Source organism: Maniola hyperantus, chromosome 3 (genome assembly GCF_902806685.2).
Source record: "Maniola hyperantus chromosome 3, iAphHyp1.2, whole genome shotgun sequence".
Taxonomy (NCBI): Eukaryota; Metazoa; Arthropoda; class Insecta; order Lepidoptera; family Nymphalidae; genus Maniola; species Maniola hyperantus.
This window is the reverse complement of record NC_048538.1, coordinates 17,688,326-17,716,079: the sequence shown is the minus strand read 5'-3', so window position 1 is coordinate 17,716,079 and position 27,754 is coordinate 17,688,326. Positions and strand designations below refer to the sequence as shown.

The window sequence follows — 27,754 nt, the reverse complement described above, 5'->3', positions numbered from 1 at the left end:
TCAGCGGTGCGCGTCGGGCGGCGCGGGGGCGGGCGGCGCGGCGGGGGCGGGCGGCGCCAGGTGCGCGAGCACGACGTGCGGCGCGTGCGGCGCGGCGGGGCGCGCGCGGCGCAGCGCCAGCTGCTGCAACTGCAGCGTGCGCAGCGCGGGCTCGGCGCCCTGCAACAGCGCCGCGTCAGCGTCGATGTCACTTAGCACGGCACGCCGCACGAGGTGCTGCGTGCCATCTCGTGCGTGGATTTACATTTTAGAAAATCCCATGAAAAACTACAAGTGCCAGCAACACTGACTAAATTACTGCTTATATTCAACTTTTGTTTAATAAGTCTATGATATGTATCAAAAAAAATAATGTAATTAGTTATTGTTAAATTAGTATTTGATTTGACACAACTGTCTAAAGCGGGGCAACTCTCTTGACCAATCAGAAACGTTGGCTCTTTGGACCAATCAGAAACGTTTACGAAGAAAGGGTACCTACTTAATAAGTGGGGAAATATAATATTACGAGTAAGTTATCTTTTATTTCACTACTATTAATTAATAATATAAGATTATCTATCTATCATTGGTACACAAAATGTAGGAGTTCGTTGACGCAGTCGTGAGATAGCGTCAACACAAGGGGACATCGAATAGCATATGCGACATAAATATAGAGGAGTAAGAGTAGGTAATTTCCAAATGTTATAAATTAATATTGTCGGAAACCTGCTGCCCAGTAGCTGGCAATATTTAAAATGGAATGTCCTGAATTCTGATATTGTGTCCACTGTAGTATTGTATTTATTTGTATTGCATTGTATTGTAACATTTCAATCATTCAGAAAAACTCAAGTTGTAATTATAAAATTTATAATAATAGGGCATTACTGTCCAATGTCCATGGCAGAAATAGTGCATTACTGTCCAATGTCCATGGCAGAAATAGTGCATTACTGTCCAATGTCCATGGCAGAAATAGTGCATTACTGTCCAATGTCCATGGCAGAAATAGTGCATTACTGTCCAATGTCCATGGCAGAAATAGTGCATTACTGTCCAATGTTTTTTTTTTTTTTTTTTTTTTTTATTTAGACAAAAAAAAAGCGAATAATTCACACCAACTTCCAGACCAAAGCACTAGACAAAAAGCCGCGACTGGTGTTGGCAGTTTGCAGCCCAAATAGACCGTAGTCTGTGCTAGGGCTGACAAAGTTCATCGACCTCATTCATACTAATATTATATTATATTATATACTATACTATATTTATACTATACTATATATATATTCATACATTACTAAAACTATACTTTATTTGGTGCAACAGTGTTAATGCATACGGAGTTTAGATATATAATTTAAATAGATAGGATAAGTTGTAATAAGTTAAAGCATTCGTTTCAACAGATCTTGTCATAAAGACGTTTAAAATTTTCAAAAGAGGTTTCTAGGAGAAATTTCTTTATATAGAATTTAAGTTTTTTCTTTAAGGATGGGCGCTGGGCACATAAAATCAGATAAGATACCTCCAGCGGAAGGTTATTGAATAGTTTTGGTGCCGCAGCTGTAAAATGTCTACTCGAGAATCCAGACGTTCGTCGGGGAACTGAACATCTTAGTTGCCTTTGCCTACGGTGACTGGGAGTTTGCTCGATTGTGAAGTTGTCTATATATTTTGCCATATACATTGTTATTTGCCAAATGAATATTTTTCTTGGGGTTAGTACTTTACTTAGCTTAAATAATTCTTCCGTAGGAAATCGTCGGTTCTTTTTTAAGATAATTTTGAGATTAAGTTTTTGAGCCTTATTTAGTTTGTCTAGTAAAGTTGATCCACATGAGCCCCAGGCTATAATGCCATATAATATTAACGACTGAGTTAAACAGCAGTAAACTCTTAACAGTAGGTTAACACTCATAATGTTTCTTAAATTATTGTATATATAGCTCAAGCTTCGGACTTTTTTAGTCAGCATGTCTACGTGCTTATCCCACCTCAGATGTTGATCAACAATAATACCGAGATAAGTTGTGCTATTGGTACATGATAATATTTTGCAGTTTGCACAGTCAGACTTATTCAAACAAGAGTGCACTCTAATCTTCGGAGTCTCGGTCGGAAGACCGGCACTGGTGGGAGAGAAACACATACATAAAGTTTTATCATCATTTAAGGTTAGCAGATTATTGTCATACCACCCCTTAGCTAGACGAAGGCCGTGTTCGGCTTTTTGGATGGTACTTTCCCACGTCGAGGCTGAAAATAACAAAACAGTGTCATCTGCAAAACATAGAGATTTTGAGTCTGTCTGATTGTCTGTCAATAGCGAACAAAAGTCATTAAGATAGATATTGAACAAGATAGGGCCTAATACGCTCCCCTGAGGGACACCAAATATTATTTCTGAATTGTTTTCAGCGCTAACTTTATTATCAACTCGTACAAATTGTTTCCGATTTTTAAGATAACTACTGAACCAGTTTAGTGCATTTCCAGTGAATCCGTACCTCTCTATGTCCATGGCAGAACTAGAGCGGCCCGAGTAATATCGGAAGGATGAAACGCTAGTACTGGTTAGCACTTTGCTCTCATCCGCGACGAAACAATAAACAAATGAATTAACAAAGTCACATAGTTAGTTTTACATTATTTTTTTTGCCATTTTACTAATTAAGGTGACGCAGGACACCAGCGCCAGGAATTGGCAGCGCACGTGGGTAACATGTTTGCTTTTCACTTGACATTGTATGAGAAAGTTGAGAGGCACGATGATTTTCACCGAAATCAAGCGCGCGAAAGGGTTTAGGAAAAGTATTTTTGAGAAAAAACAGCTGAATTTATGTTTGCAAAGTAAAGTTATTTCAACTAATGAATAAATAAACTACGTCTAATGATAAATTATTTTAGAATTTTCATATCCCTAATCTTATTTATTTAGGCCCAAAGTTGACATTAATTTAGTGTTAAAATAGGAATCTTTTGAGCCTCGTAACTTTTAAATCAATATTTTTTTCAATGTTTTATATATCAATAAACCTAGATAATGACGAGATAAATCGATATAATTCTTAGTTTTGTGCGTACTATATCGAATATTGTTGTAATTTCCCTCCTACGTTTGTATGAAGAAAGCACCGAACTGAGTCCCCTTAATTTGCATGCCTATGTAAGGTCGACATTTCTACAACATTTATAATAATAGCTATTAGTTTGTACAGATTCCGAGCAAGTGGGATATGGTACCTGCGCGGCGGGCGAGTGCGCGTGCGCGTGCGCGTGGTGCAGGATCTTGAGGTGGTGGCGCGCGCCCAGCGCCTGCTGCCGGTACAGCAGCGGCGCGCGCGGCGCGGCGGGCGCAGGCGCGGGCGCCGGGGCGGGGGCGGGCGCCGGGGCGGGCGCGGGGACGGGCGCGGCGGGCGCGGCGGGCGCGCCGGCCGCCTTCAGCTTCTCCTTGGCGATGCGCTCGGCGCGGCGGCCGGCCACGTCCATGGGCGAGGGCGGCGCGTCGTAGTCCACGCCGTGCTCGGCCAGCAGCGCGGCGTGGCGCGGGTTGCGCGGCGCGTCGTCGCGGCGGCGCGCGGGCGCGGCGCGGCGGCGCTCGGCCGCGGCGCGCAGCGCGTCCAGGCGCGCGAGCGGCGGGCGCGGCGCGTCGTCGGCGCGGCGGCGCGGCGGCGGGCGGCGGTGGCGGCGGCGCGGGTCGGCCAGCGCGTCGTGGCGCTCGCGGCAGGCGCGCGGCGAGCGGAAGGCGCGCGCCGCGTCCGCCACCAGCTCGGCGAGCCAGTCCCAGTTGGGCGCGTGCGCGGCGGGCGGCTCGGCGGGCAGGCGCTGCAGGCGCAGAGCGCGCCGCAGCGCAGCGTCTTCGACGGGCGCCCAGTCGGGCGGCGGCGCGGGCGGCGAGCGCGCGGGCGCGGCGCGGGCGCGCGCGCGCGGCCTCGGGCCGGAGCGCTCGAACAGCGAGGGCGGGGCGGGCGCGGCGCGCGGCGCGGGGCGCACGCGGCGGGGTTCGCGCGGCGCGCGCTCGCGCCAGCGGCACGGCGGCAGCAGCGCGTCGGGCGCGGCGCCGCGGCGGTAGAGCGCGCGCGCCCACGTCTCGCAGTACACGTCGCCGTCGCCCGAGGGCGGCGTGGGCGGGCACCACACCGGCATCTCGGCGGCGCCGTCGCCGCTGAGCCACACCTGCAACAGAGCGAGCGTGAGGGGGACTGCACCGGGGGGGGGAGCGGGAGGTACTCCACAACTAAACAGTATACGACTCACCCCCGACACACGAAGACACTGAAGATTCCGAGATGCACACGATATAATATTATCACTCTTGCAAAGAACCGTAGATTTAAATAACTTATTTAAAAAACAATCGTGTCGCCCGCGGCCCTTGCAAGCGTGTGCGCGGCGCGGGGCGGCACCGAGTGGGGGTGGGGGAGGCGCCGCTCGGTGTCGCCCGCGGCCCTTGCAAGCGTGTGCGCGGCGCGGGGCGGCACCGAGTGGGGGTGGGGGAGGCGCCGCTCGGTGTCGCCCGCGGCCCTTGCAAGCGTGTGCGCGGCGCGGGGCGGCACCGAGTGGGGGTGGGGGAGGCGCCGCTCGGTGTCGCCCGCGGCCCTTGCAAGCGTGTGCGCGGCGCGGGGCGGCACCGAGTGGGGGTGGGGGAGGCGCCGCTCGGTGTCGCCCGCGGCCCTTGCAAGCGTGTGCGCGGCGCGGGGCGGCACCGAGTGGGGGTGGGGGAGGCGCCGCTCGGTGTCGCCCGCGGCCCTTGCAAGCGTGTGCGCGGCGCGGGGCGGCACCGAGTGGGGGTGGGGGAGGCGCCGCTCGGTGTCGCCCGCGGCCCTTGCAAGCGTGTGCGCGGCGCGGGGCGGCACCGAGTGGGGGTGGGGGAGGCGCCGCTCGGTGTCGCCCGCGGCCCTTGCAAGCGTGTGCGCGGCGCGGGGCGGCACCGAGTGGGGGTGGGGGAGGCGCCGCTCGGTGTCGCCCGCGGCCCTTGCAAGCGTGTGCGCGGCGCGGGGCGGCACCGAGTGGGGGTGGGGGAGGCGCCGCTCGGTGTCGCCCGCGGCCCTTGCAAGCGTGTGCGCGGCGCGGGGCGGCACCGAGTGGGGGTGGGGGAGGCGCCGCTCGGTGTCGCCCGCGGCCCTTGCAAGCGTGTGCGCGGCGCGGGGCGGCACCGAGTGGGGGTGGGGGAGGCGCCGCTCGGTGTCGCCCGCGGCCCTTGCAAGCGTGTGCGCGGCGCGGGGCGGCACCGAGTGGGGGTGGGGGAGGCGCCGCTCGGTGTCGCCCGCGGCCCTTGCAAGCGTGTGCGCGGCGCGGGGCGGCACCGAGTGGGGGTGGGGGAGGCGCCGCTCGGTGTCGCCCGTAAATGCTCGCGCGCCTTACATCCCTGACGTTCGTTTGGTGCGCGGCGCGAGCGGCGCGACGAGCATTCACGGGCGAGAGCGAGCGGCACCAAATGGAACGTCAGAAATATAAAGGCTCGTGCGTTCAACTCGTTTATTGTTGCTCGTGTCGGGGTGGAGGCGCGAGCCACGCGTCCAGCGTGCCGGCGCGCAGCCGCCGCCGCGCGCCGCTTGCCGCCTCGCCCTCGTCCAGCGTCCACAGGTTGATGTGCACGGCGCCGCGCGAGCGCGTGCGCGGCGCGGGCGCGGCGGGCGGCGACGGCGGCGGCGAGGGCGGCGCGCGCGGCGGGCGGCGGCGGCGCGGGCGGGGCAGCACCTGCGCGCGCGCGTCGTCGCCGCAGTAGGTGAGGGGGGCGGGCGGCGGCTCGGGCTCGGCGTGCAGCGCGCGGCGCGCCTGCTCCCACTCGCGCAGCTGGCGGCGCATGTCGGCCAGCGCGGCGCGCTCCGCCTCCGCGGCCGCGGCGCTGCTCTCCACGAGCCGCATGGCGTACTTCTCCACCGGCGTCAGCTGCAACCACACGACAATCATATAGCTATTGTGTTACAATTCATTAGGGCCATTTGAAAAGTTCCCAGATAAACGTTTCAGATTTTCGTTTTGTCTAAATAAAAAATAAAAAAATTTTACAAAAAAAATAAAAACCAACTTCGTTACATAAACACTGAAAATTGAAAAATAATTTAATTTATTACCGAATATATTATGTATACAAGAGTTAATATAGTTCCATAATAATACTTTTTTGTGCCGGTGCCAATTAGCTTTAGCTGCGCGAATCGTCTAGACTTCATATTTTTATGAGACTCCACAATGGCACCTCATTGGCACCGACCCCAAAAAATATTATTATGGAACTATATTAACTCTTGTATACATAATATATTCGGTAATAAATTAAATTATTTTTCAATTTTTAGTGTTTATGTAACAAAGTCGGTTTTTATTTTTTTTGTAAAAAAATTTTATTTCACAATTTTTAGTGGTCCCATGGAATTATGCTATGACTGGTTAAAAATCTACTGTTTACTAAGCTATTACACTGATCGCGAGCAATTTACTCTTATCCGTTGAGGAGTTCCAGTATCTATCTTCGAAGATGTTCATCAGATCTTCACCAAATTGAAATGGGACCAACTTTGAAGTATACCCTTTCAAACAAAAAAAGAATTTTCAAAATAGGTCCAGGCGTTTTTGAGTAATCGGGGAACATACATAAAAAAAAAAAAAAAAAAAAAAAAGATTCCGACGAATTGAGAACCTCCTCCTTTTTTTGAAGTCGGTTAAAAACCTGTATACAATGAAAAAATAGATAATTAGATAAATAAGAATAAAGTGCAAATTATTTACTTCATAATTATTTCAAAAATATTTTTTTTTTTTTTTATTATCACAAAATGAAAAGTGAACATTTTAAACCACTAGCTAGTAATAAATAAATACCTAAATAAATATAAAAATTTTAATGTGTAGATGTTAATATTAGTTTTTATTTGGTATATTATAATATTATACAGAAATAAATTTCATAAAAAGAAAGGGGAGGGACACTGGACCCACCTGCTTCATGAGCGCCGCGAACTCGGCGCGGTGCGGGTCGGGCGCGGGCGCGGGCGCGGGCGAGGGCGAGGGCGAGGGCGCGCGCGAGGCGGCGGGCGAGTCGGCGGCGGGCGGCTCGGGCTCCAGCGGCAGCGTCTCGTCGAACTCGGCCAGCTCGCCCTGCGCCTCGGCGCGCGCCGCCGCCGCCGCCGCCGCGTCCGCCTCGTCCTCGGCCGCCGCCAGCGCGCTCTCCAGCTCGGCGCCGCCGGCGGCGGGCGCGGCGAGCGGCGCGGCGAGCAGCTCGGCCACGGTGGCGGCGCGCAGGTACGCCGTGGTGAAGTGGCCGTCCTCGATGGCGGCGGCGCCCAGCGCGCGCTTCTGCTCCGCCTTGCGCAGGATGTTCTCCTCCACGGTGGCGGCGGTGACCAGCCGGAACACGTGCACGTCGCGCGTCTGCCCGATGCGGTGGCAGCGGTCCTGCGCCTGCGCGTCCATCGTGGGGTTCCAGTCCGAGTCGTAGAACACCACGCAGTCGGCGCCCGTCAGGTTCAGGCCCACGCCGCCGCTGCGCGTGGACAGGATGAAGGCGAACACGCGCGCGTCGCCGTTGAAGCGGTCCACGAGCGGCTGGCGCGCGTCCACGCGCGTGGCGCCGTCCAGCCGCAGGTAGGCGTGGCCGTGCAGGCTGAGGAAGGCCTCCAGCACGTCCAGCACGCGCGTCATCTGCGTGAAGATGAGCACGCGGTGGCCGCCCGCCTTGAGGCGGCGCAGCAGCGCACACAGCGTCTGCAGCTTGCCGCAGTCGAACTGCAGCAGGCGCGGGTGCGGGAACGCCACGGCCTGGCGCGCCGCCGCCGCGTGCAGCAGCGCCAGCGCGGCGCGCGCCGGCGGCTCCGCGGCGAGCTCGGCGCGCGCGGCGCGGCGCCGCCAGTCGCGCGCGCCCGCGCCCGCGCCCGCCAGCAGCCGCGGCGCGCCCGCGCGGCACGCGCTCCAGCACACGCCGAACCTGCGGCGACAACCGTCATATGACACATTGATACATATATGTTATTCTTAAATTTATACTTAAATTCTATATAAAGAAATTTCTCCTAGAAACCTCTTTTGAAAATTTTAAACGTCTTTATGACAAGATCTGTTGAAACGAATGCTTTCACTTATTACAACTTATCCTATCTATTTAAATTATATATCTAAACTCCGTATGCATTAACACTGTTGCACCAAATAAAATATAGTTTTAGTAATGTATGAATATATATATAGTATAGTATAAATATTTTATTTTTATTTTATTTTATTGGTTTGCCAACAGATAGTACACATATTATAAAATAACAATTACAATTCACAGAGAAAAAATTTAGAGTGTACACCCAATTACTGGCAAACCGGCATGCATTTTAAAAGCTTGCAAGTGCGGGATTACCACTTAACTTAAAGCTAAAAATACAAATATGAAAAAATAAAAAATAAAAACACTGCAATTTACAATAGTACTAAATATTAAATACTAAATATTACATTAAACAAGAAAAATAAGAAAAATTACGAAGAAGCATACGAGTTTATAATGCTGCATCAATATACTGATGCAGCATTTTTTTGTACTGCTGCAAGGAGAGTGAATGAGGATCTATTATCATATTTTTCGCAGTTTTAAAAAGATTATTATGTTCGCGACATATTCTAATCAAGACATTGTTTTCTCCTAAGTTTGTTCTGCATCCCCTTATAATATAAGGCTTGTACGTAGAAAATCGCGAATTTTTACGGGGCACAGAAAAAATTATTTTGCGTAAAATGTTTGGGCAGTCAATTTCATAATTTAAAATTTTGAACAGAAGTACCTGATCGGATACCCAGCGTCGGTTTTCAAGTAAACATAATAAGTAAAGTAAATATAATAAGGTATATACCTAATATGATATAATATAGTATGAATGAGGTCGATGAACTTTGTCAGCCCTAGCACAGACTACGGTCTATTTGGGCTGCAAACTGCCAACACCAGTCTCGGCTTTTTATCTAGTGCTTTGGTCTAAAAGTGTGCTGTAAATTGTTCACTTTTCGTTTTGTCTAAATAAATAAAAAAAAATATTAAGTGTAGGGGGTAAGGGGGTGAGGAGATCACCTCTCGATGGTGTCGCGCATCTCGTCGCACAGCGCGGCCAGGTCGCGCGGCGCCACGAGCGGCGCGCCCGCGTGCAGCGCCGCGCGCAGGTCGGCGCCCCACAGCGGCAGGCGCCAGCAGCGCCGCTCGTTGAGCGCGGCGGCGCGGCGCGCGCAGTGGCGGCGGTGCGCGGCCAGGCGCGCGGCGGCGGCGGCGGGCGGCGGGCGGCGGGCGGGGCGCGCGGGCGGCGCGGTGGGCGGCGGCGGCGGCGCCTCGGGCGGCGCGGCGGGCGGCGCGCGCGGCACGAGGCGCAGGTGCAGGCGCAGGCGCGCGGGCGGCGGGCGCGGCGGCGCGGCGCGCGGCGCGTCGGGCAGCTCCTCGACGAGGCGGCGCGGCGGCGCCAGATGGCGCGCGCGGTGCGCCGCGAAGGCCTCGGCGCCGGCCGCCTCGAGCGAGGCCAGGTCGCCGCCGAGGCGCGCCGCCAGCGCCACGCGCGCCGCCGCGCCGGGCAGCAGCGCGCGCGCCGGCACGCGCAGCGCCAGCGCGGGCAGCTGCAGCGGCGACTGCACGGGGCGCGGCTCGAACAGGTCGGGGTGGTTGCACACCTTGCGCAGCTGCATCAGCACGTTGATGACGCTGAGCAGGTTGCCGGAGCGCAGGCTGTCCTTGGTCCTGCGGGCGATCACAACGGACGCCGTCAGTGTACTATCGACTACTACAGCCCACTTCTGTGTTTTCTGGCATTTTCCTTCTTGTGGTGGATAATAATATAAAGTGTATAGTATTTTTTTGTTCACCTCACTAGTTCAAAAAGGGCGCCTTTTGCTGCCTAAGCCAGTGAGCAAAAGTCGTTTTTACTCACCCAGTGAGAAAAATCGTTTTTACGCACCCAGTGAGCAAAAGTCGTTTTTACTCACCCAGTGAGAAAAAATCGTTTTTACGCACCCAGTGAGCAAAAGTCGTTTTTACTCACCCAGTGAGAAAAAATCGTTTTTACGCACCCAGTGAGCAAAAGTCGTTTTTACTCACCCTTGCAGACCGAAAGTTTCCTGAGGTAGTCGGGGTACTCACTTGGCGCGCGACATGAAGTCGTCGTAGAGCGCGCGAGCCGGCACAGCAGCACGTGCTGGAACTTGCAGAGACGTCAGTCGGGGTACTCACTTGGCGCGCGACATGAAGTCGTCGTAGAGCGCGCGAGCCGGCACAGCAGCACGTGCTGGAACTTGCAGAGACGTCAGTCGGGGTACTCACTTGGCGCGCGACATGAAGTCGTCGTAGAGCGCGCGCTGGCGCTTGGCCAGGCGGCACAGCAGCACGTGCTGGAACTTGCAGAGACGTCAGTCGGGGTACTCACTTGGCGCGCGACATGAAGTCGTCGTAGAGCGCGCGAGCCGGCACAGCAGCACGTGCTGGAACTTGCAGAGACGTCAGTCGGGGTACTCACTTGGCGCGCGACATGAAGTCGTCGTAGAGCGCGCGCTGGCGCTTGGCCAGGCGGCACAGCAGCACGTGCTGGAACTTGCAGAGACGTCAGTCGGGGTACTCACTTGGCGCGCGACATGAAGTCGTCGTAGAGCGCGCGAGCCGGCACAGCAGCACGTGCTGGAACTTGCAGAGACGTCAGTCGGGGTACTCACTTGGCGCGCGACATGAAGTCGTCGTAGAGCGCGCGCTGGCGCTTGGCCAGGCGGCACAGCAGCACGTGCTGGAACTTGCAGAGACGTCAGTCGGGGTACTCACTTGGCGCGCGACATGAAGTCGTCGTAGAGCGCGCGAGCCGGCACAGCAGCACGTGCTGGAACTTGCAGAGACGTCAGTCGGGGTACTCACTTGGCGCGCGACATGAAGTCGTCGTAGAGCGCGCGAGCCGGCACAGCAGCACGTGCTGGAACTTGCAGAGACGTCAGTCGGGGTACTCACTTGGCGCGCGACATGAAGTCGTCGTAGAGCGCGCGATCCCGTGTGGAGTTGGCTGCTCTCCCATCGGGCGCGTCCCCGGCTGGCGGATAGGGGATTTCCCTCACCAGATTTATCTGGCGGGTACTGGGGAAATAAAATACTCAGCGCGGACCAAAAGCAAGCACAACAAATCCAGGCAGCGTCTGTACTCGGAGCGAGCGGCTGTCTGGTCAGCGTCTGTCCCACATTGGGCGGCTGTTTTCCGGAAGATGTGTAGGAGGAAGAAGGAAGTACGGGAGAAACTAGAAAATGAAAGCACAACAAAAAGAGATACTACCCCAGGCGGGTTCCGGCGCTGATGGTGCCGGGGAATCCCGCCCCCTGACAGTCTCGGCTGACAGGGGCTGCCCCTCGTATTCTGGGGGGGGCAACGTTTTGCTGAATTTGGATACACCATTTGCTAGGTCTGGCTTGCTACAACGCACGCCACCTAAAACGACACAGGCAAGAACACGGACTGAAACGGAGCAAACTGAGACAGAAGACGGAGTATCTACGGGAGATGAAGGTGCACAATGCAGGGGATCATCTTATGCAAGCCCTTTCACCTTTTTCTCGCCGATGGCAGGCACGCCAAAGAATAGAGGAGATTGGAAACGGAAGAAGTCTCCGACAAGTAATAAAGAGACGGAAACATTGGAAGAAAAGGAAGACAGACTACTAAATAGCCTGTATGGCAACATCGTTACGATAAATTCGCTCGTGGACAGGCAAGGGCCATATAAAAATACGGCAAACGAGGTCAAAATAAGACTGCGCGAACTGCAAAAACTGTCTGGACGGATTATGGATGTCCGAAGGATGAGATCTGAAGCGAAAAATGAAGAATCGGAGAGAACCCCAAAAAGGGCTAAAAGAGCCGTGGTTTTAGAAGAAAAGGGAACAAACACATCAACCGGAGCTGAAAATGAAGGTTTGGAATGGGACGATGACTTTTTTACGGAAACAGATTGGAAGGAAGTGAAAGCGAAAAGCAAGCGGCGACGCCGCAAGGAGAAGAAGGATAAAGAAATCGAAGGAAGCTCTGAAATGGCAAAACCACCGAAGGAGAAAGAGAAAAAGAAGAAGAAAGAGATAACAGAAAAGATGACGAGGAATTTGGAAAAACCACAGATACCGATACGGAGAGATAAAAGTAACACGGGTAGAAAGCCTCCGGTGGCCAAGCCCGAAGCTCTGCTAGTGGAGGTGAAAGACCGTGACTATGCCAGCGTGCTAAAGGAGGTTAAATCGGGATTAGCAAGCGCACAAGTCGTATTCTCCAAGGTGAGGAAAACGAGAAAAGGCGACATACTTCTTGAGCTAGAGAAGGGGCAAGAGGAAGGAGTTTCACAAATAAAAGAGAAAGTGCGGGGAAACTGCCCAAGTTTAACTTTGAGAGCACTCAAAGAGTCAGCGGAAGTTATAATAAGGGGACTAGACCTTACAGTAGAAAAAGAGGAAGTAGAAGAAGTTCTGAAACAAAAAGTAAAGGACTTTCGAATTAAGAGTTTCTGGGAAAATAGCTATGGTAACAAGACAGCGGTTGTAGAGCTACCGAAGAATGAAGCCCAAAAACTGGTTGACGAAAAGAAAATAAAAATAGGATGGATGAGAGTGCCAGTTGGCCTCATGGTGAAAAAGAAGAGATGTTACAGGTGTCTCGAGTACGGGCATATCTCAACTGGATGTCCAGGCCAGGATCGGAGCAAAAAATGCTATAACTGTGGCGATGAGGGACACAAGGCCAGAGACTGTGTGAAGGAGGCCTCATGTGCTATTTGCAAGGATAAAGGCCAGGACAGCACAAAACATAGAATGGGCTCCAAGACCTGCCCGTCCTGGAATGTAAAGGCACCCGGCAGAAGAATCGTAGATTCAAAAAACGCGGTATAGGAGCAGGAAATGGAGCGGTAGGATCGCATATCAAGGTCTTACAAATAAACCTAGATAGAACGCGAGCCGCCCACGACCTGCTCGAAGTAACGGCAAAACATCGTGAAATAGATATAGCTATTGTAGCGGAACCAAACAGGAAGATAGTTCAAGCCCGAGAATGGGTAACGGACCGGAGAGGCGATGCAACTATAGTTGTGTACAATAAGCGGACCCAAATAAAGGAAGTTGCTCGGGGAGATGGTTTCATTGCGGTAAAACTCTCAGGGCTCACTTTATATAGTTGCTACTTCTCACCAAACTACAGCTTTGAAGAGTTTGAGCACGATGTAAACGAGCTTTTCGAAAGTATCATGTCACAACGTGGTGACATCCTAGTAGCCGGAGACTTTAACGCGGCGTCAAAAGTCTGGTCAAGTAAGGCAGAAAATGCTAGAGGTCGGCGTATCATGGAAATGCTTGCTAGTGCGGATTTGGTAACGGTAAACGTGGGGGTTACCCCGACATTCCAAAGAGGCGCAAAGAATTCCACGCCAGACATAACATTTGCAAGTTCAGGTCTGGCGCAGAGAATTACTGAATGGCAGGTCCTGGACGAGGATAGCCTTAGTGGTCACCGGTACATAAAATTCCACATTTCCCAAGATGCATGGAAACCGCCAATGCAGCAGCAGGCAGGATGGAGACTGGATAAGTTAGACCAGAAGATACTGGAGAGCGTCCTTAAGGGAAAAGAAAATGAGATCAGCACACCTGAGGAGCTAGTGTTGGAGACCACGAAGGCTTGCGACAGAGCAATGCCAAAAAAGGGGCTGCCTAGGAAGGCGCCTGTTTACTGGTGGAATGCGACGGTAAAGCAAAAGAGGGATGAATGCACTAGAAGCCGTAGAATATACACTCGGGAAAGACGGAAAAAGGGTAAGGAATGTTCGATGGAGAATTGCACTGGCGCAGAAAGTGTTCAACGGCTGAAAGAAGAGTATAAGACGGCGAAAACGGCACTCCAACTTGCCATTACAAAGTCAAAGGCAGAGAAGTGGAAAGTGCTTTGCGACGAAGTAGACCAGGATACGTGGGGACTGGGATACAGAATCGTCACAAAAAAACTGCGACAAAACCCACCTTGTTTGGATATGGACCTCATAAAATCTGTGGTCAGAGTCTTATTCCCGTCTCATAGAAACTTCGGCCGGATTATGGCAAATGCCTCCGAAATGGTGGAAATAACGGATGAAGAGATAAGGAAGGCAGCTGAAGGGCTTAAGCCAAAAAAGGCCCCAGGTCCCGATCTTTTGTGTCCGGAGATAGTTAAATTAGCAGTGCAGACTATACCCGAGAAAATCAAACAGGTAATGCAAATGTCCTTTGCCTCAGGAACATTTCCGGCAGCCTGGAAGATAGCGAGTCTGGTCTTACTTAAGAAAGCCCAAAAACCAGCAGATGACCCAACAGGATACAGGCCAGTCTGCCTGCTTGCCTGTTATGGCAAGCTGATGGAGAGACTCCTTCTCAACAGGATCGAACAACTACTGCCAGACCACGGCAGCCTCTCCGATCATCAATATGGCTTTAGACAGGGTCGGTCGACGCTGATGGCTGTAAGGAGAGTTACGGAAACCGCCATGAAAGCAAGGCAAGGCACAAAGAAAACCAGAAAGCTATGTGCCCTGATCTGCCTTGACGTGAGAAACGCTTTCAACTCAGCTTCGTGGACGGAGATTCTTTTAGAAATACGGAAGAGAGGTTTCCCAGGTTACATTCAAAACCTGCTTAGTAGCTACCTGGAGAACCGATTTATAGTAGTGAAAGATAGTAAGGGTTTGGAGGAGAGGATTCAAGTAAGTAGTGGAGTTCCACAAGGATCCATACTTGGCCCAACTCTGTGGAATATTCTATATGATGGCGTTTTTAAGCTAAAGCAGGAAGAAGGTACAGAACTGGTAGGGTTTGCCGATGATTTGGCTCTTGTAGTCGTAGCCAAAACTGAAGCTACCCTCATGACACGGGCAAACACAGCACTTGACCGAATAAACACCTGGATGCAAGAAAGGCAGCTCGCCCTAGCGCCAGAAAAAACGGAAGCAATAGTGTTCAGTGGAAGGCGAAGGCTAGATCCTATTAATTTTTGGATTCAAGGTGCTAGAGTGACACCAAAAGAGCACGTTAAATATTTGGGAATATGGCTTGACAAGAGTCTTAAATACAAAAAACATATAGAAGAGGTAGCCAATAAAGCCCAGAAGCTGACAGAGGCACTATACAGACTTATGCCTACAAAAGGAGGGCCTAGAGCGAGCAAGAGGAGGGTGTTGGCATCAGTGGCCCACTCCATTATTCTTTACGGGGCACCAATATTCAGTGAAGCTATGAAGGTGGAACTGTATAGAAAGAAATTAGAAGGAGTCCAAAGGCGACTTGCTATAGGTATTTGTGGAGCATATCGAACAGTTTCCACTGAAGCCGTGCTAGTGATAGCCGGGCTTGTGCCTATTGCAAAACTGGTAAAAGAACGTGCTAAGCTGTTCGATAGCAAGGAGAAAACACTTTTAGAAGTGCGAGAAGATACCTTGAAGGAGTGGGTAAAGGAATGGTCGGGAGCAGGCAAAGGGACCTGGACCAGAGAACTCATTACCGACTTGAAAAAATGGCACACGAGGAAGCATGGGGAAGTAGACCGCTGGCTGACACAAGCACTCAGCGGCCACGGGGTGTTCAACACCTACCTCTTCGCAATAGGGAAAGCGCCTACTGAAAATTGCTACTTTTGCGGAGAGGAAGACACCCCGAGACACGCGATTTTTGAGTGTCCCGCGTGCGCGGATCTTAGAGAAGCAGCACAGGGAGCAAGCGACAGTGTCAACGCCCAAAATCTGGTAGCCCGTATGGTGTCAAGCGAAAATGAGTGGCACAGATACGGTCAGATGCTGAGAGCCATAATGTTGAGAAGGGAGGATAGAGAAAAACAAGAAAAAAAGGAGAGAGAGCAACCAGAGGGTCAGCACGAAGTAATGTTACACGGTTCCGTGCTGATCTCGCAGAGGGGGAGGTCTTTTTAGTCCGTGCGAGTCGGACACACCCTGTCGATAGACAGAAGTCCATTAGGGATTTTTCCTCCTCCTAGAGAAAAAAAAAAAAAAAAAAAAAAAAAAAGAGCGCGCGAGCCGGCACAGCAGCACGTGCTGGAACTTGCAGAGACGTCAGTCGGGGTACTCACTTGGCGCGCGACATGAAGTCGTCGTAGAGCGCGCGCTGGCGCTTGGCCAGGCGGCACAGCAGCACGTGCTCGAACTTGCGCGGCATCTGGCGCTCCACGTCGGCCTTGAGGCGGCGCAGCAGGAAGGGGCGCAGCACGGCGTGCAGGCGGCGCAGCAGCGCGTCGTCGCCGCGCGTGGCCACGGGCGCGAACCACTCGCGGAACTCGGCGTGCGACGCGAACACGTCGGGCATGAGGAAGTGCATGAGCGCCCACAGCTCCAGCAGGCTGTTCTGCAGCGGCGTGCCCGTGAGCAGCAGGCGCCGCTCGGCCTGGAAGCCCAGCAGCAGCTGCCAGCGCTGCGACTTGAAGTTCTTGATGTTCTGCGCCTCGTCCAGGATGAGGTATCGCCAGCGCTTGCGGCGGAAGCTCTGGTGGTCCTGCACCACCAGCTTGTACGAGGTGATGCACACGTGGAACGAGTTGTTCTTGGTCCAGCCCACGCGCTTCAGCTTGCGCTCCTTGATGCTGCCGTAGTACGTGAGGATCTTGAAGGCGGGGCACCACTTCTTGAACTCGATCTCCCAGTTGAGCACCACGCTGGTGGGCGCCACCACCAGGTGCGGGCCCCAGTCGCGCCGCTCCAGCGCCAGGTGCGCCAGCAGCGCGATGGTCTGGATGGTCTTGCCCAGCCCCATCTCGTCGGCCAAGATGCCGTTGAGGCGGCGCGCGTGCATGGTGGCCAGCCAGTGCAGCCCCACATGCTGGTACTCGCGCAGCGCGTGGCGCAGCAGGCGCGGCACCGGCGTGCCCACGTCCGTGTCCGACAGCGTGGTGCCCGTGGGCTGCAGCGACGCCGCCAGCGACGCGGCCGCCTCCACGCGCGCCTCGCCCGCCTCGCCCGCCTCGCTCTCCACCAGCGCCTCGAGGCGCTCCGAGCCGCTGGAGGCCGCGTCGCTGGACTCGTCGTCCTCGGCGGAGGGCGGCGGCGAGTGCGCGGGCGCGTAGCCCGGCGGCAGCAGGTCGTCGAGCGCCAGGCGCGAGTCGCGGCGCAGCGCCTCCAGCTCGTCGTCGTCGTGCGCCGCCTCGCGCTCGGCCGCCGCGATGGTCTCCTCGTCGTCGTCCGAGTCGTCGCGCGGCTGGAACTCGTCGTCGTCGGGCGCCGGCTCGGGCGCCAGGTTGGCGGCCAGCTGGCGCGAGTAGCGCTCCGTGCGGTCCACGATGTAGCTGAGCTGCTCGTCGAGCGCCTCCTTGCGCGCGCGCTCCACGCGCCGCACGCGCTTCCACTCCACCAGCTTCTCCACGTTGCACCAGAACATCCGGATCTCCTTGGCAGCGAAGGCGGCGATCTTCTTCAGCTGCAACTCCTGCGCCTTCTCCGCCTTCTGCGCGGCGGCGGCCTTGTCTTGGAAGTACTTCTGCACTGCTCGCGCGCACTGCAACAGAAACGCAACGTTGATCGGTCGACAGATCGGCGCGGTGGGGCGGGCGCGTACACGACGGCCTACCTTCTTGGCGGCCTGCTTCTTCCACTTGCGCTCGTGCGCGAAGTCCTGCGCCAGCCACGCCATCTCCTCCAGCAGGTAGTCCCAGTGCGTCTTGGGGCGCGGCGGCTCCAGCACGCGCGGCAGGCGGCGCTCCGCCCACAGCCCCGCGCGCGCCAGCTCGCCCACGCGCGCCGCCACGTACGCCTCCTGCTTGGCCTTCTCCACCATCTCGTCGGCGGGCGCGGCGGGCGCGGCGGGCGCGGGCGGCTCGGGGGCCGACGGCGGCGGCGCGGGCCGGCGCGCCTCCACGAAAGCGGCGAGCTGCGGCGCGGGCGGCCGCTTGCGCCACGCCGCGTAGTCCATCATGTTGCCGCCCGCCTGCAGGAAGTACAGCTCGCTCAGTTGCTCCGTGAACCTGCAACCAGCGCGGCGCTACAGCGGCGGCTCGGCGCGGCGACTCCCGCGTCCCGTCCCCTCGCCGCGCCACTCACCTGTCGCGCAGAGTCTTCAGCCGCAGCAGCTTGTGCTCCAGCACGCGCTTGCGCAGCGCGGCCGCGTCGTCGAGCAGCTTGGCGCGCTTGCGCGGCGGCTCGTCGGCGCGCTCGGCCGCCGCGCCGCGGAGCGCGTCATCGCCGCCGGGCGCCGCGCCCGCGCCGCCGCGCTCCACGCCCTGACAACGACACATTACTCCATTCAAATCATACTTTCAAGAAGTGAACTGACTTCAAAACCACTGAAAAGTATTAAAGTATCATAATAATGTTTTTTTTTTTTTTTGTGCCTTATCATGGGATCAGTCGATGGACTATGAGCAGATTGGTTGGAGGACAGGTTGGCGTGATTGGAGACAACTTCCCCAGCGGGAAAACTCCATGGGTCTCAGCTAATTATCCAGTATATGCTTTCTCTTTAGTCGGCATTGTCAACTGCACTGCCAGACGATTTGGATGGTTAGTAAGTCTTGTTTTGTAGTTGCAACTATAGCTTCTAATCTCTTCCTTTACTGTGTTGATATTTAAGTGCTCATGGAGTTCCGATATCTGCAAGAACCATGGCGCGTTGGATAGTTGTTTCAAAATGTAATTTTAAGCTCTTTGTACAATTTGAATATTGGAGTCACATGCTGATCCCCAGAGCTCAATGCCGTATGACCATATCGGCTTTGAATATATGATAATAATGTAGGAGTGAAATTGCCTCCCCAGTACACACTCCCCAGTACACACTCCTCTTCCTATGATGCCAAATGTTTGCAACTTGGATATCAAACAGTCTAAGTCACTCTCTATTTACTGTTACCGCTATACTGCTATGGAATTCTCTCAACTTGGATATCAAACAGTCTAAGTCACTCTCTATTTTCAAAACGAAATAGAAACTATTTTATTTATCCTCAATTAGGTATTTTGTTTATTTATTTAGTTTTATTTTTTATTCCACTTATCTGTCGTCTACTCCTCTCAGTTACTGCTGTAGTTGCTCATTATACATATATATCATATTATTATATTACATATAGTGATGCAGATGTTTTACCTTTGTTATTTTTCTTCGTTAGGTGGTAGAAGTTAGATAGTTTTTGCTCATTTTTTTACATGTCTTTCTGCACCTCCATATTTTTATATATTTTTATACGTAATTAAATTTTTTTGTTAATTTAGTTTTAATTGTATGTTTTTGTTCATGGCACTGTTCTAATTTGAACACCTCTTCTCGTGTCCCTATTTCCTTTTTCATTTTTCTCCTCCTATCTAGTTTGTCATGGTGAGAGGGGCAATCACTAAGTGGGTCTACAAAATAGCATTTATATGTATTTCTCTCTTTTTGTGTAGTTTTAAGTTTTTTTTTGTAACCTGTTGATTGTCCTTTTAAATAAAAAGAATAAAAAATACTTAGGTATGTGCAGTTAATTTATTTGTACTTTAGTAACACCCCTTCCACTTTGCTTAATTTGTATGATATCCTTTACCCTAAGGTTGCCTGGTAGAGGTCGCTACTTTAGCGAGTAGCGACGGCCGTCTGCTGTACTTGCAAACATCTTTGTTATACCTATTTCTATAGTTTTGCTTTTTGGTGTACAATAAAAAATATTTTACTTTACTTTAAATAATTTTTTCTCCCGCTTACTTATAAATTGCTTTGTTAAAGAATAGTAGTTTATGAAACAGTTTGCTTAATTCCTAATTGTATATCGCCTAGACTACAAGTACCTACTATTATGTACGCGTATCTCATGAGTAAGACCTTGATTATGAATTCAAAGTGTGTCACTTATGGACACACTTTGCTCAGACTCATACACAGGGTTCCGCTTCGTCGTTGAATTGTACATCTCAAACCAGTATAGTTAATGACGTACAGCGCCATCTAGATATGACTTAATAAACTAACTCCGTCACAGACGCAAATCTTGAATTTTTGTGATGTAACCACAACTTTACAGTTTTCGGATTTTATCCTTTACTTGTACTATAAGACCAACCTACTTGCCAAATTTCATGATTCTAGGTCAACGGGAAGTATTCTATAGGTTTTCTTGACAGACACAACAGACAGACAGACAACGAAGTGATCCTATAAGGGTTCCTTTTTTCCTGTTAATGATAAGCACAAAGAAGTTTCCCTACCGTAAAATAGTTGTGCATGTCAAAGCAAATGTAGTTTCCCTACTGTAAAATAATTGTGCATGTCAGAGCAAATGTAGTTTCCCTACCGTAAAATAGTTGTGCATGTCAGAGCAAATATAGTTTCCCTTCCGTAAAATAGATGTCGTAGATCTCGCGTTATCGTTCGTTTCGCGAGAAAGTGGGCACCGCCTAAATAATGTTTTTGTGACAGCCTTTGTCTCTTTATGAAGATCACTTAAGTAATTTTTTTTCCGAATTCATATTGATTAGTATTTAAAGCGATATGTATGTGAAATCGTTGTGAATACAATGAGTTTACCGAGACGTGATCCCAAACACTTATAGATAGATAATACGTGAAACAAAACCAGTGCTTTTACGAGAAGAATGTGTGTGATCAAAAGTCAATGTTTCATTTTCAACAGCACTGTTTTGTTAGTTGCAATGCCAATCCAATTCTATCCCAAATAAAACAATATGACTTACAATTTTTTGTTTTAATAAAGAATATTAGCCATATTAAATGACTATAATATTCCCCTTTTCTCTCCAACTAAGCGCAAAGCTTGTGCTTAGGAGTAGGTATGACAATAGTGCAACAGGCGGGGTTGGAACCGTCGACCTTTCGGTTTTCAGTCCACTCCTTTACCAGTTGAGCTATTGAGGCTCTAAATTACAATTACAATGAACTATAGGACGGACGCCATGTCGGGTAACACTCTCGGGAATAGAATGGGGAATGGAAAGCAGAAGGATTAGCAAGCTGAAGGGGCATCAGGCAGGTCGTGTCTGTCGCAGAACCGATGCTGACGGGGCACCAGTGTTCTGGAGTGGAGACCACGTACCGGTGAGCACAGTGCAGGACCACCTGCAGCCTGCTGGCCAAGTGACCCACGTGGTGGATGAGGAAGGTAGAGAACCATGGTAGCAGTGGACGCATACAGGCTGATGGATTGGATAGGATGGAAAGCTCAAGTATTCTGTAGTATATATCCCAGATAACTAACTTCATTTTTATTTATTTCATCTGCAATTTCAGCTTTAGTCTGCATATACGTATAATATAAGATTGACTTCAAGTAATTTTTTTTTTCATAAAATAAATCAAAGATAGCTAAAGCATATTAAATTTTGTGACAGTTCTACTTGCAAGTAATTAAAAACATGTTATGGTTTAGGCTCGCAACTGACAACTGTAGCAGTAGTTTATCTGTAATGGTGGATAGCCGCAACTTAAAAATTGTCATTTTTATTTTATGTCAGAGTGTAAAGTTTTCTATAATACTAGCTGCTCCGGCTTACAGTCGATTCTTTAAATTTTTTTGATACTTTTAATTTTTTCTCTCGTAAGAACCATCCTCGTACTTCAAGGAATATTATAAAACAGAATTAGCGAAATCGGTTCAGCTGTTCTCGATATTTGCGATCAGCAACACATTCAGCGATTCATTTTTATATATAGAAGATAAGTTTTTCTATACTGGTGGCTCTACTTAACATTTCAGTGATCAAAGAGATAGAAAACTTGAGTCAGGTACCTATACCATCTTAGAGAATGTAGAAGTATTTGAGCTCTATAAAGGCATTTCGCCTCGACTTCAACTGCGGCGCTTTGCCTTTACACTTCAGCGTCATACAAACAAGTAGTGGATATCCGTGTATGCACGTACCATGAGTGGCAAGACTGAAGTGGCTCCGAGGGGTGAGGAGGGCTCATTTCGTGCGCTCATGCTGCAACATTGCGGACAAAACTAACTTCCATGCTCTGCACTGTTTACTTCCTATTTAATGCACCACTCACTTTTCACTATACACAGAGTCCACACATCAAACTTTATCACAATCTATATGCATTCGACGGCAAAACACTTTAGGATTAACTTATAATTATATACCTAAACTTATGTAAACTTTTATTATTGCCAGTCCTTCAAAATAGGTACTTATCATTATAATTTATTAAATAAATAAAACTTAGTATCAACAGCTCGCGTTCTCCTGAGCCTTTGGTTTATTCAAATAATGCAAAAATTCAAAAGTATCGTAAACCCTGTTTAAGCCGCCGTAAACAAGTTCTTTTGATTTCACTCCGGCGTCCGCCATATTGAAGGTTCGAAGAATGTTTCACTTTACAAAGAGACTTTAAATCGACCAATATTTTTTTAACGCAACATGATCCGCAATAATTATATTGATTTATTAATTATTTTGAAAGTTACTACTTAAAATTACTGATATTTTTTTAAAATGCACAGAACATCACTTTATTTTAAAATATTTATTTTTACAATTTATTTTTTGTCTCATTCATAGGGATGTATGTGCTGTGTGCATGCATCATCAAGCATCATTTCCATAGAGTAAAGTAAAACACGTCATTCGACTTTTATATCGATCAAAAAAATCGAGAAAAAGAAAATTTCAATGAGATCTTCAAAGAATCGACTAGTCTTCTAGATCGTATTCCTATTTCATACCCTACAATATTTGTTCATAAATCGCTACTTCTGTGTCATCTTAAATTTTTTTATTTAATTTTATTCAGATACAAGTTAGCCCTCGACTGCAATCTCATCATCTCTTATTAAGCCCATGTCCCTTTGGGAAACACGGCATCGTACCGGAACACTAAATCGCTTGGCGGCACGGCTTTGCCGGAGGGTGGGAACTAGCCACGGCCGAAGCCTTCCACCAGACCAGACCAGAAATTTAGAAATTATAAAATTCCAAACCCCTGCCAGGAATCAAACCCGGGACCTCCCGCTAATAAAACCACAGTGCTCCAGTGCGCAGTTTCCATTGCGTCAGGGAGATCGTTAAAATAGTTTTCCCTCACTGCAACTGCACATTAATTCTAAAAAATCACGTAAACACTTTAAAAAATAACGTGGTTTTGTTGTTATTGGTATATATATTTTTTCGATTTATTCTTATGAGAGATGTGTTCGCTATAGCTTAACGTAACTGAAAACAGCTGCCGTGCCTATAGCGTACCGTATCGTTATTGTCGTAGCTAGCAACGGTTATCAGCTATCATCTATGACGAACCACCTCACAACGCAACGCTGCCAACTGGCAACTGACAATGCATTGTTTGGTTTTTTAACCGACTTCAAAAAAAGGAGGAGGTTCTCAATTCGTCAGAATCTTTTTTTTTTTTATGTATGTTCCCCGATTACTCGAAAACGCCTGGACCGATTTTGAAAATTCTTTTTTTGTTTGAAAGGGTATACTTCAAAGATCTGATGAACATCTTCGAAGATAGATACTGGAACTCCTCAACGAATAAGAATAAATTGCTCGCGATCAGTGTAATAGCTTAGTAAACAGTAGATTTTTAACCAGTCATAGCATAATTCCATGGGGCCACTAAAAATTGTGAAATAAAAATTTTTTACAAAAAAAATAAAAACCGACTTCGTTACCTACACAAACACTAAAAATTGAAAAATAGTTTACCGACCCCAAAAAATATTATTATGTAACTATATTAACTCTTGTATACATAATATATTCGGTAATAAATTAAATTATTTTTCAATTTTTAGTGTTTGTGTAACGAAGTCGGTTTTTATTTTTTTTGTAAAAAATTTTTTGGTAACTAGTAACGCAATAATTATGCCTTCTCTTTCTTTCTAAGTGTTTCCTCACTGAAAGCTGAGAAGGAGCGGTTATTGGCTACTGGCTTAGTAACTAAGAACTTGATAAACCAAAGCCGACCTTATCTCTATTACGCTAAGGCTTAACTGTACAAGTACTTGTCCATTACACTTTGATCTATCATGCTTATTACAGTTAGCCTTAGAGTAATAGAGAGAAGGTCCTCTTTGGTTTATCAATCTTCGTGAAATGTTTTTGGTTAACTGGACTGTGGCAAACTATCCGTGCAGGCATCCACTATAGTTTGACCTATGTCAATGATCATTATAATTAAACTTTGCTGCTATGAACTTATGGTTGTGATTACTTCACGATATTCATGAAAGTAAAATTGGTTTTATTTTAGTGAAATATGCGCGCGCTAGCTATACAGACGGTATTGATACGGCAGCTAGCTTAGTTACTACAACGGAAACCGTTGCGCGTTGCGCATATGCGCATATTTATTTTATATTTGCGCCTCTTGGCCCTTTCTGCCTTAGTAGCCGCCGCTCCGGCCGCCACGGAGGTCGCCTGTACGTGTGACAGCACCAGTGTATCCACACACATGGCATCCCACACAAGCGACCTACCTTGCAAGAAATTATTCCTAGCAAGAAATCGATATCTCTCCTCACTAGTCACCAAGAAATCGATTCCTAGCAAGAAATCGATATATCCTCACTAGTCACTCACTTTTTTTTAAATTTATTTTACGGCCCTGGATGTTTGTCTTTTAAGGCCTAATCACTGTTGAGTCAACACAGAACACAGATATGTCCAGATATGCAACTAGCGTGGCCCCCTCAGTCCCTCTCGCTCAAGCAGAGGTACTTACTTGTGAAATGTTATTCCGTCTATTTTACGTTCGCTTCAGCTATTGTAGCCTAGTATACTGCAACCCACCATTGCACAATAACTTCAAATACAATAATCAACAAAATGAATCAATTATTTATTTACAATACTTGAGTCAACATAACCTCACTTCACGATATTTGCCAAAATCTCACGTACAAATACATTTTGGAAAACAAAAAAAGTGGCCACGGTGATAAGGACAAAACATAATCATTTTGTCATGTTCTAATAAGAGCTTAAATGCATTTAGCTATCTCGCTCTAACAGTAAGTGTCACAATAGGGCTACTTCTTTTAAGTCTACTTTAGTGCTTGTTCTGAGACACAGAGTAATACAAACTTTGGAGAAGGTAGGTACCAACTATAAAAATAAGAGCAAAGAATTTGTACCAATTTGTACCATGTACTACTACGTATTTTTTTTTAGTAAAGAGTTGTTCGGTTCGTGCTATGGGTTCGTGGCTGTGCGTTCGTGGGGTCGTGGATTTGAGCATTTGAGCATTTGACATCATGACATTTCAAGTTGAAACGAAACCATATTACTTTACTCTATGAACGAAAGTGAATTTTATAGTACTCTGTGTTCTGTGATTTTTTGCAATATGTACCATAGATAACACACTATATACCAGAGATGTATATGAATATGTACCACATATAAGTAGGTAGTAGGTACCTACCTAATAGGTATTTTTTCTCGCGATTTGCAAAAGAGAATAAATAATAAATAGGTACATTGGATTAATACATATTATTTTTTTATCAAATTCAGTGGCCACTGTCAGTGTTTAAAAATCTTTTGCTTGAGTACTACCTATGACGTTATTTTATTTTTTACTTTATTAGACAAAAGTAGTTGAGATTACTTATTGTACTTTTCAACCGAGATGTGTTGGCAAAAGAATAAAATAGTATTTCTCGGCTTCAGAGTACTTTGATGTACCTATAGGTAAGTGTTATGAATTGTGATTTGTCCATAGGCTTAATGGATGGATGGTATTGATTCTGATTTAATTCTTTGGCAATAGCATTTGTTAGAATTTTCTGCCTGGTCTCTTTGTTGTGTAATATTTTCTTGAATTTATGATTTTTTTTGTAATTTTTTTGTACCAATGGATGGCTAACGAAACGTAGATGTTTTTAAAATAATCCGTTATTCAAAGAATTAAATTTAAAAATCGAAAACTTGTATGGTTTTTGGGCTGTAATTTTAAAATGCTTGAAGATTTTTTTTGTTTTATAACTGTTTATTATTGACAAGGATATGTACTAGCAAGAAATATAAAATGTAGCCTATGTCACTTAGGAATAATGTAGCTTTCTACTGGTGAAAGAATTTTTAAAATCGGTTCAGTAGTTCCAAATATTACCCCCTACAAACAAACTTAACGACATTACCTCTTTATAATATTAGTATAGATAGTATAGATGTATTTAGTTTAATCCTATGTAGTTTTACACCTTGGAAATTGATTTATTTTTGATAGGACTGGGGATGAGATTTGATTGGCTAGTTTGTTCTGATCATTGTGTTCTATGTGTATATTGTCCGTAGTACATAGGACCATACGTTAGAGTCAAACTAACATGTTACGTAAGCTGCTGGCATCAGGAACCGCCAGGAGACTCTGTTCAGCCGTGCTGAAGGTGCTGAACGTGCAACAGAATTATACAACCATCACCGCCACCACAATGTCTCAAACACTTTTTCTTTTAATATCAATGGTGGTAAACTGATATAAAATAATGATTTTTAACTCTTAGTATAATGTACGAGTATACATTATACTGAGCATGTAGTATACATTATACGTCTGTTCCAGGAGCTGCCAGCCGCCGGACTCCTGAGACCTGGTAACTGACCTCAGTTCATTCATTAACTAATTCACTAGACAATAATACACAATTGAGTTCATATTTACATATTTCATCCCACTAGTCCTCCCTCTCGGGCGTCCCTCCCATGGAAAACTTGAAAATTGGGGTGGAATCATTAAAAATTCTGGATTAAGTTACTTTTTACGGCTCACCCCCTATTAATGTCACCCGCTCGGTCCGTCCGCGTGTCACAATGTAGCATGTGGGCTTTGGTCCGCAGACGGGCGGCATGTGGCGGGCGACGCGCGCGCGGCTGCTGGCGGCGCTGGGCGCGGGCGCGCTGCTGCTGTGGCTGTGGCGCGGCGCGCGCGGCGGCGCGGAGCCGACGGGGCGCGTGGCGGGGCGCGAGCTGCCGCTCATCTTCATCGGCGGCGTGCCGCGCTCGGGCACCACGCTGATGCGCGCCATGCTGGACGCGCACCCCGACGTGCGCTGCGGCCAGGAGACGCGCGTGGTGCCGCGCATCCTGCAGATGCGCCAGCACTGGATGCGCTCGCAGAAGGAGAGCGTGCGCCTGGAGCAGGCGGGCGTGAGCAAGGCCGTGCTGGACAACGCCATCGCCGCCTTCTGCCTGGAGGTGATCGTGCGCCACGGCGAGCCCGCGCCGCGCCTGTGCAACAAGGACCCGCTCGTGCTCAAGATGGGCACCTACGTGCTGGAGCTGTTCCCCAACGCCAAGTTCGTGTTCATGGTGCGCGACGGGCGCGCCACCGTGCACTCCATCATCTCGCGCAAGGTCACCATCACGGGCTTCGACCTGTCGTCGTACCGCCAGTGCCTGGGCAAGTGGAACCACGCCGTGGAGCTCATGCACGCGCAGTGCCGCGCGCTGGGCGCCGCGCGCTGCCTGCTGGTGCGCTACGAGGCGCTGGTGCTGGCGCCGGCGCGCACGCTGCGGCGCGTGCTGCGCTTCCTGGCGCTGCCGTGGAGCGACGCCGTGCTGCACCACGAGCGCTACATCAACGCGCCGCACGGCGTGGCGCTCAGCAACGTGGAGCGCTCCAGCGACCAGGTGGTGCGGCCCGTCAACCTGGACGCGCTGGACAAGTGGGTGGGGCAGCTGCCGGCCGACGTGCGCGCCGACATGGCCGAGCTGGCGCCCATGCTGTCGGTGCTGGGCTACGACCCGTGGGCCAACCCGCCCGCCTACCGCGCGCTGCCCGACGTGGCGCCCGCCAACGACTCCCGCCCGCCCTAATATAGACGCTTGATCCTCT

General features: G+C 49.6%; 2 protein-coding genes across 2 annotated transcripts; one reads left to right on the top strand and one right to left on the bottom strand.

The window, feature by feature from the left end:
• Positions 1–22,507, bottom strand: dom (domino helicase). Its single transcript, XM_069509538.1, has 9 exons — positions 21,831–22,507; positions 18,025–18,203; positions 17,555–17,948; positions 16,068–17,482; positions 9,041–9,691; positions 6,928–7,912; positions 5,686–5,877; positions 3,229–4,161; positions 1–159 (listed from the first exon to the last, which is right to left on the bottom strand). The coding sequence occupies exons 1-9, from the start codon at positions 21,888–21,890 to the stop codon at positions 1–3; spliced, it is 4,968 nt and encodes a 1,655-aa protein (XP_069365639.1). The 5' UTR covers positions 21,891–22,507.
• Positions 22,508–25,311: 2,804 nt separating this feature from the next.
• On the top strand, positions 25,312–27,754 carry Tpst (tyrosylprotein sulfotransferase). The gene is made up of 3 exons (XM_069509506.1): positions 25,312–25,608; positions 26,483–26,513; positions 26,758–27,754. The coding sequence occupies exon 3, from the start codon at positions 26,767–26,769 to the stop codon at positions 27,733–27,735; it is 969 nt and encodes a 322-aa protein (XP_069365607.1). The 5' UTR covers positions 25,312–25,608; positions 26,483–26,513; positions 26,758–26,766; the 3' UTR covers positions 27,736–27,754.

Excerpts from the sequence above, each read along its gene's own strand:
- Tpst (XM_069509506.1), top strand. The coding sequence starts at position 26,767 with ATGTGGCGGGCGACGCGCGCGCGGCTGCTGGCGGCGCTGGGCGCGGGC.
- dom (XM_069509538.1), bottom strand. The coding sequence starts at position 21,890 with ATGAGCGCACGAAATGAGCCCTCCTCACCCCTCGGAGCCACTTCAGTC. Across the intron at positions 7,913-9,040 it reads ATGCGCGACACCATCGAGAG|GTTCGGCGTGTGCTGGAGCG; the intron begins GTGATCTCCTCA and ends TTGTCGCCGCAG. Across the intron at positions 4,162-5,685 it reads GCGACGACGCGCGCGCGCAG|GTGTGGCTCAGCGGCGACGG; the intron begins GTGCTGCCCCGC and ends GCTCTGTTGCAG.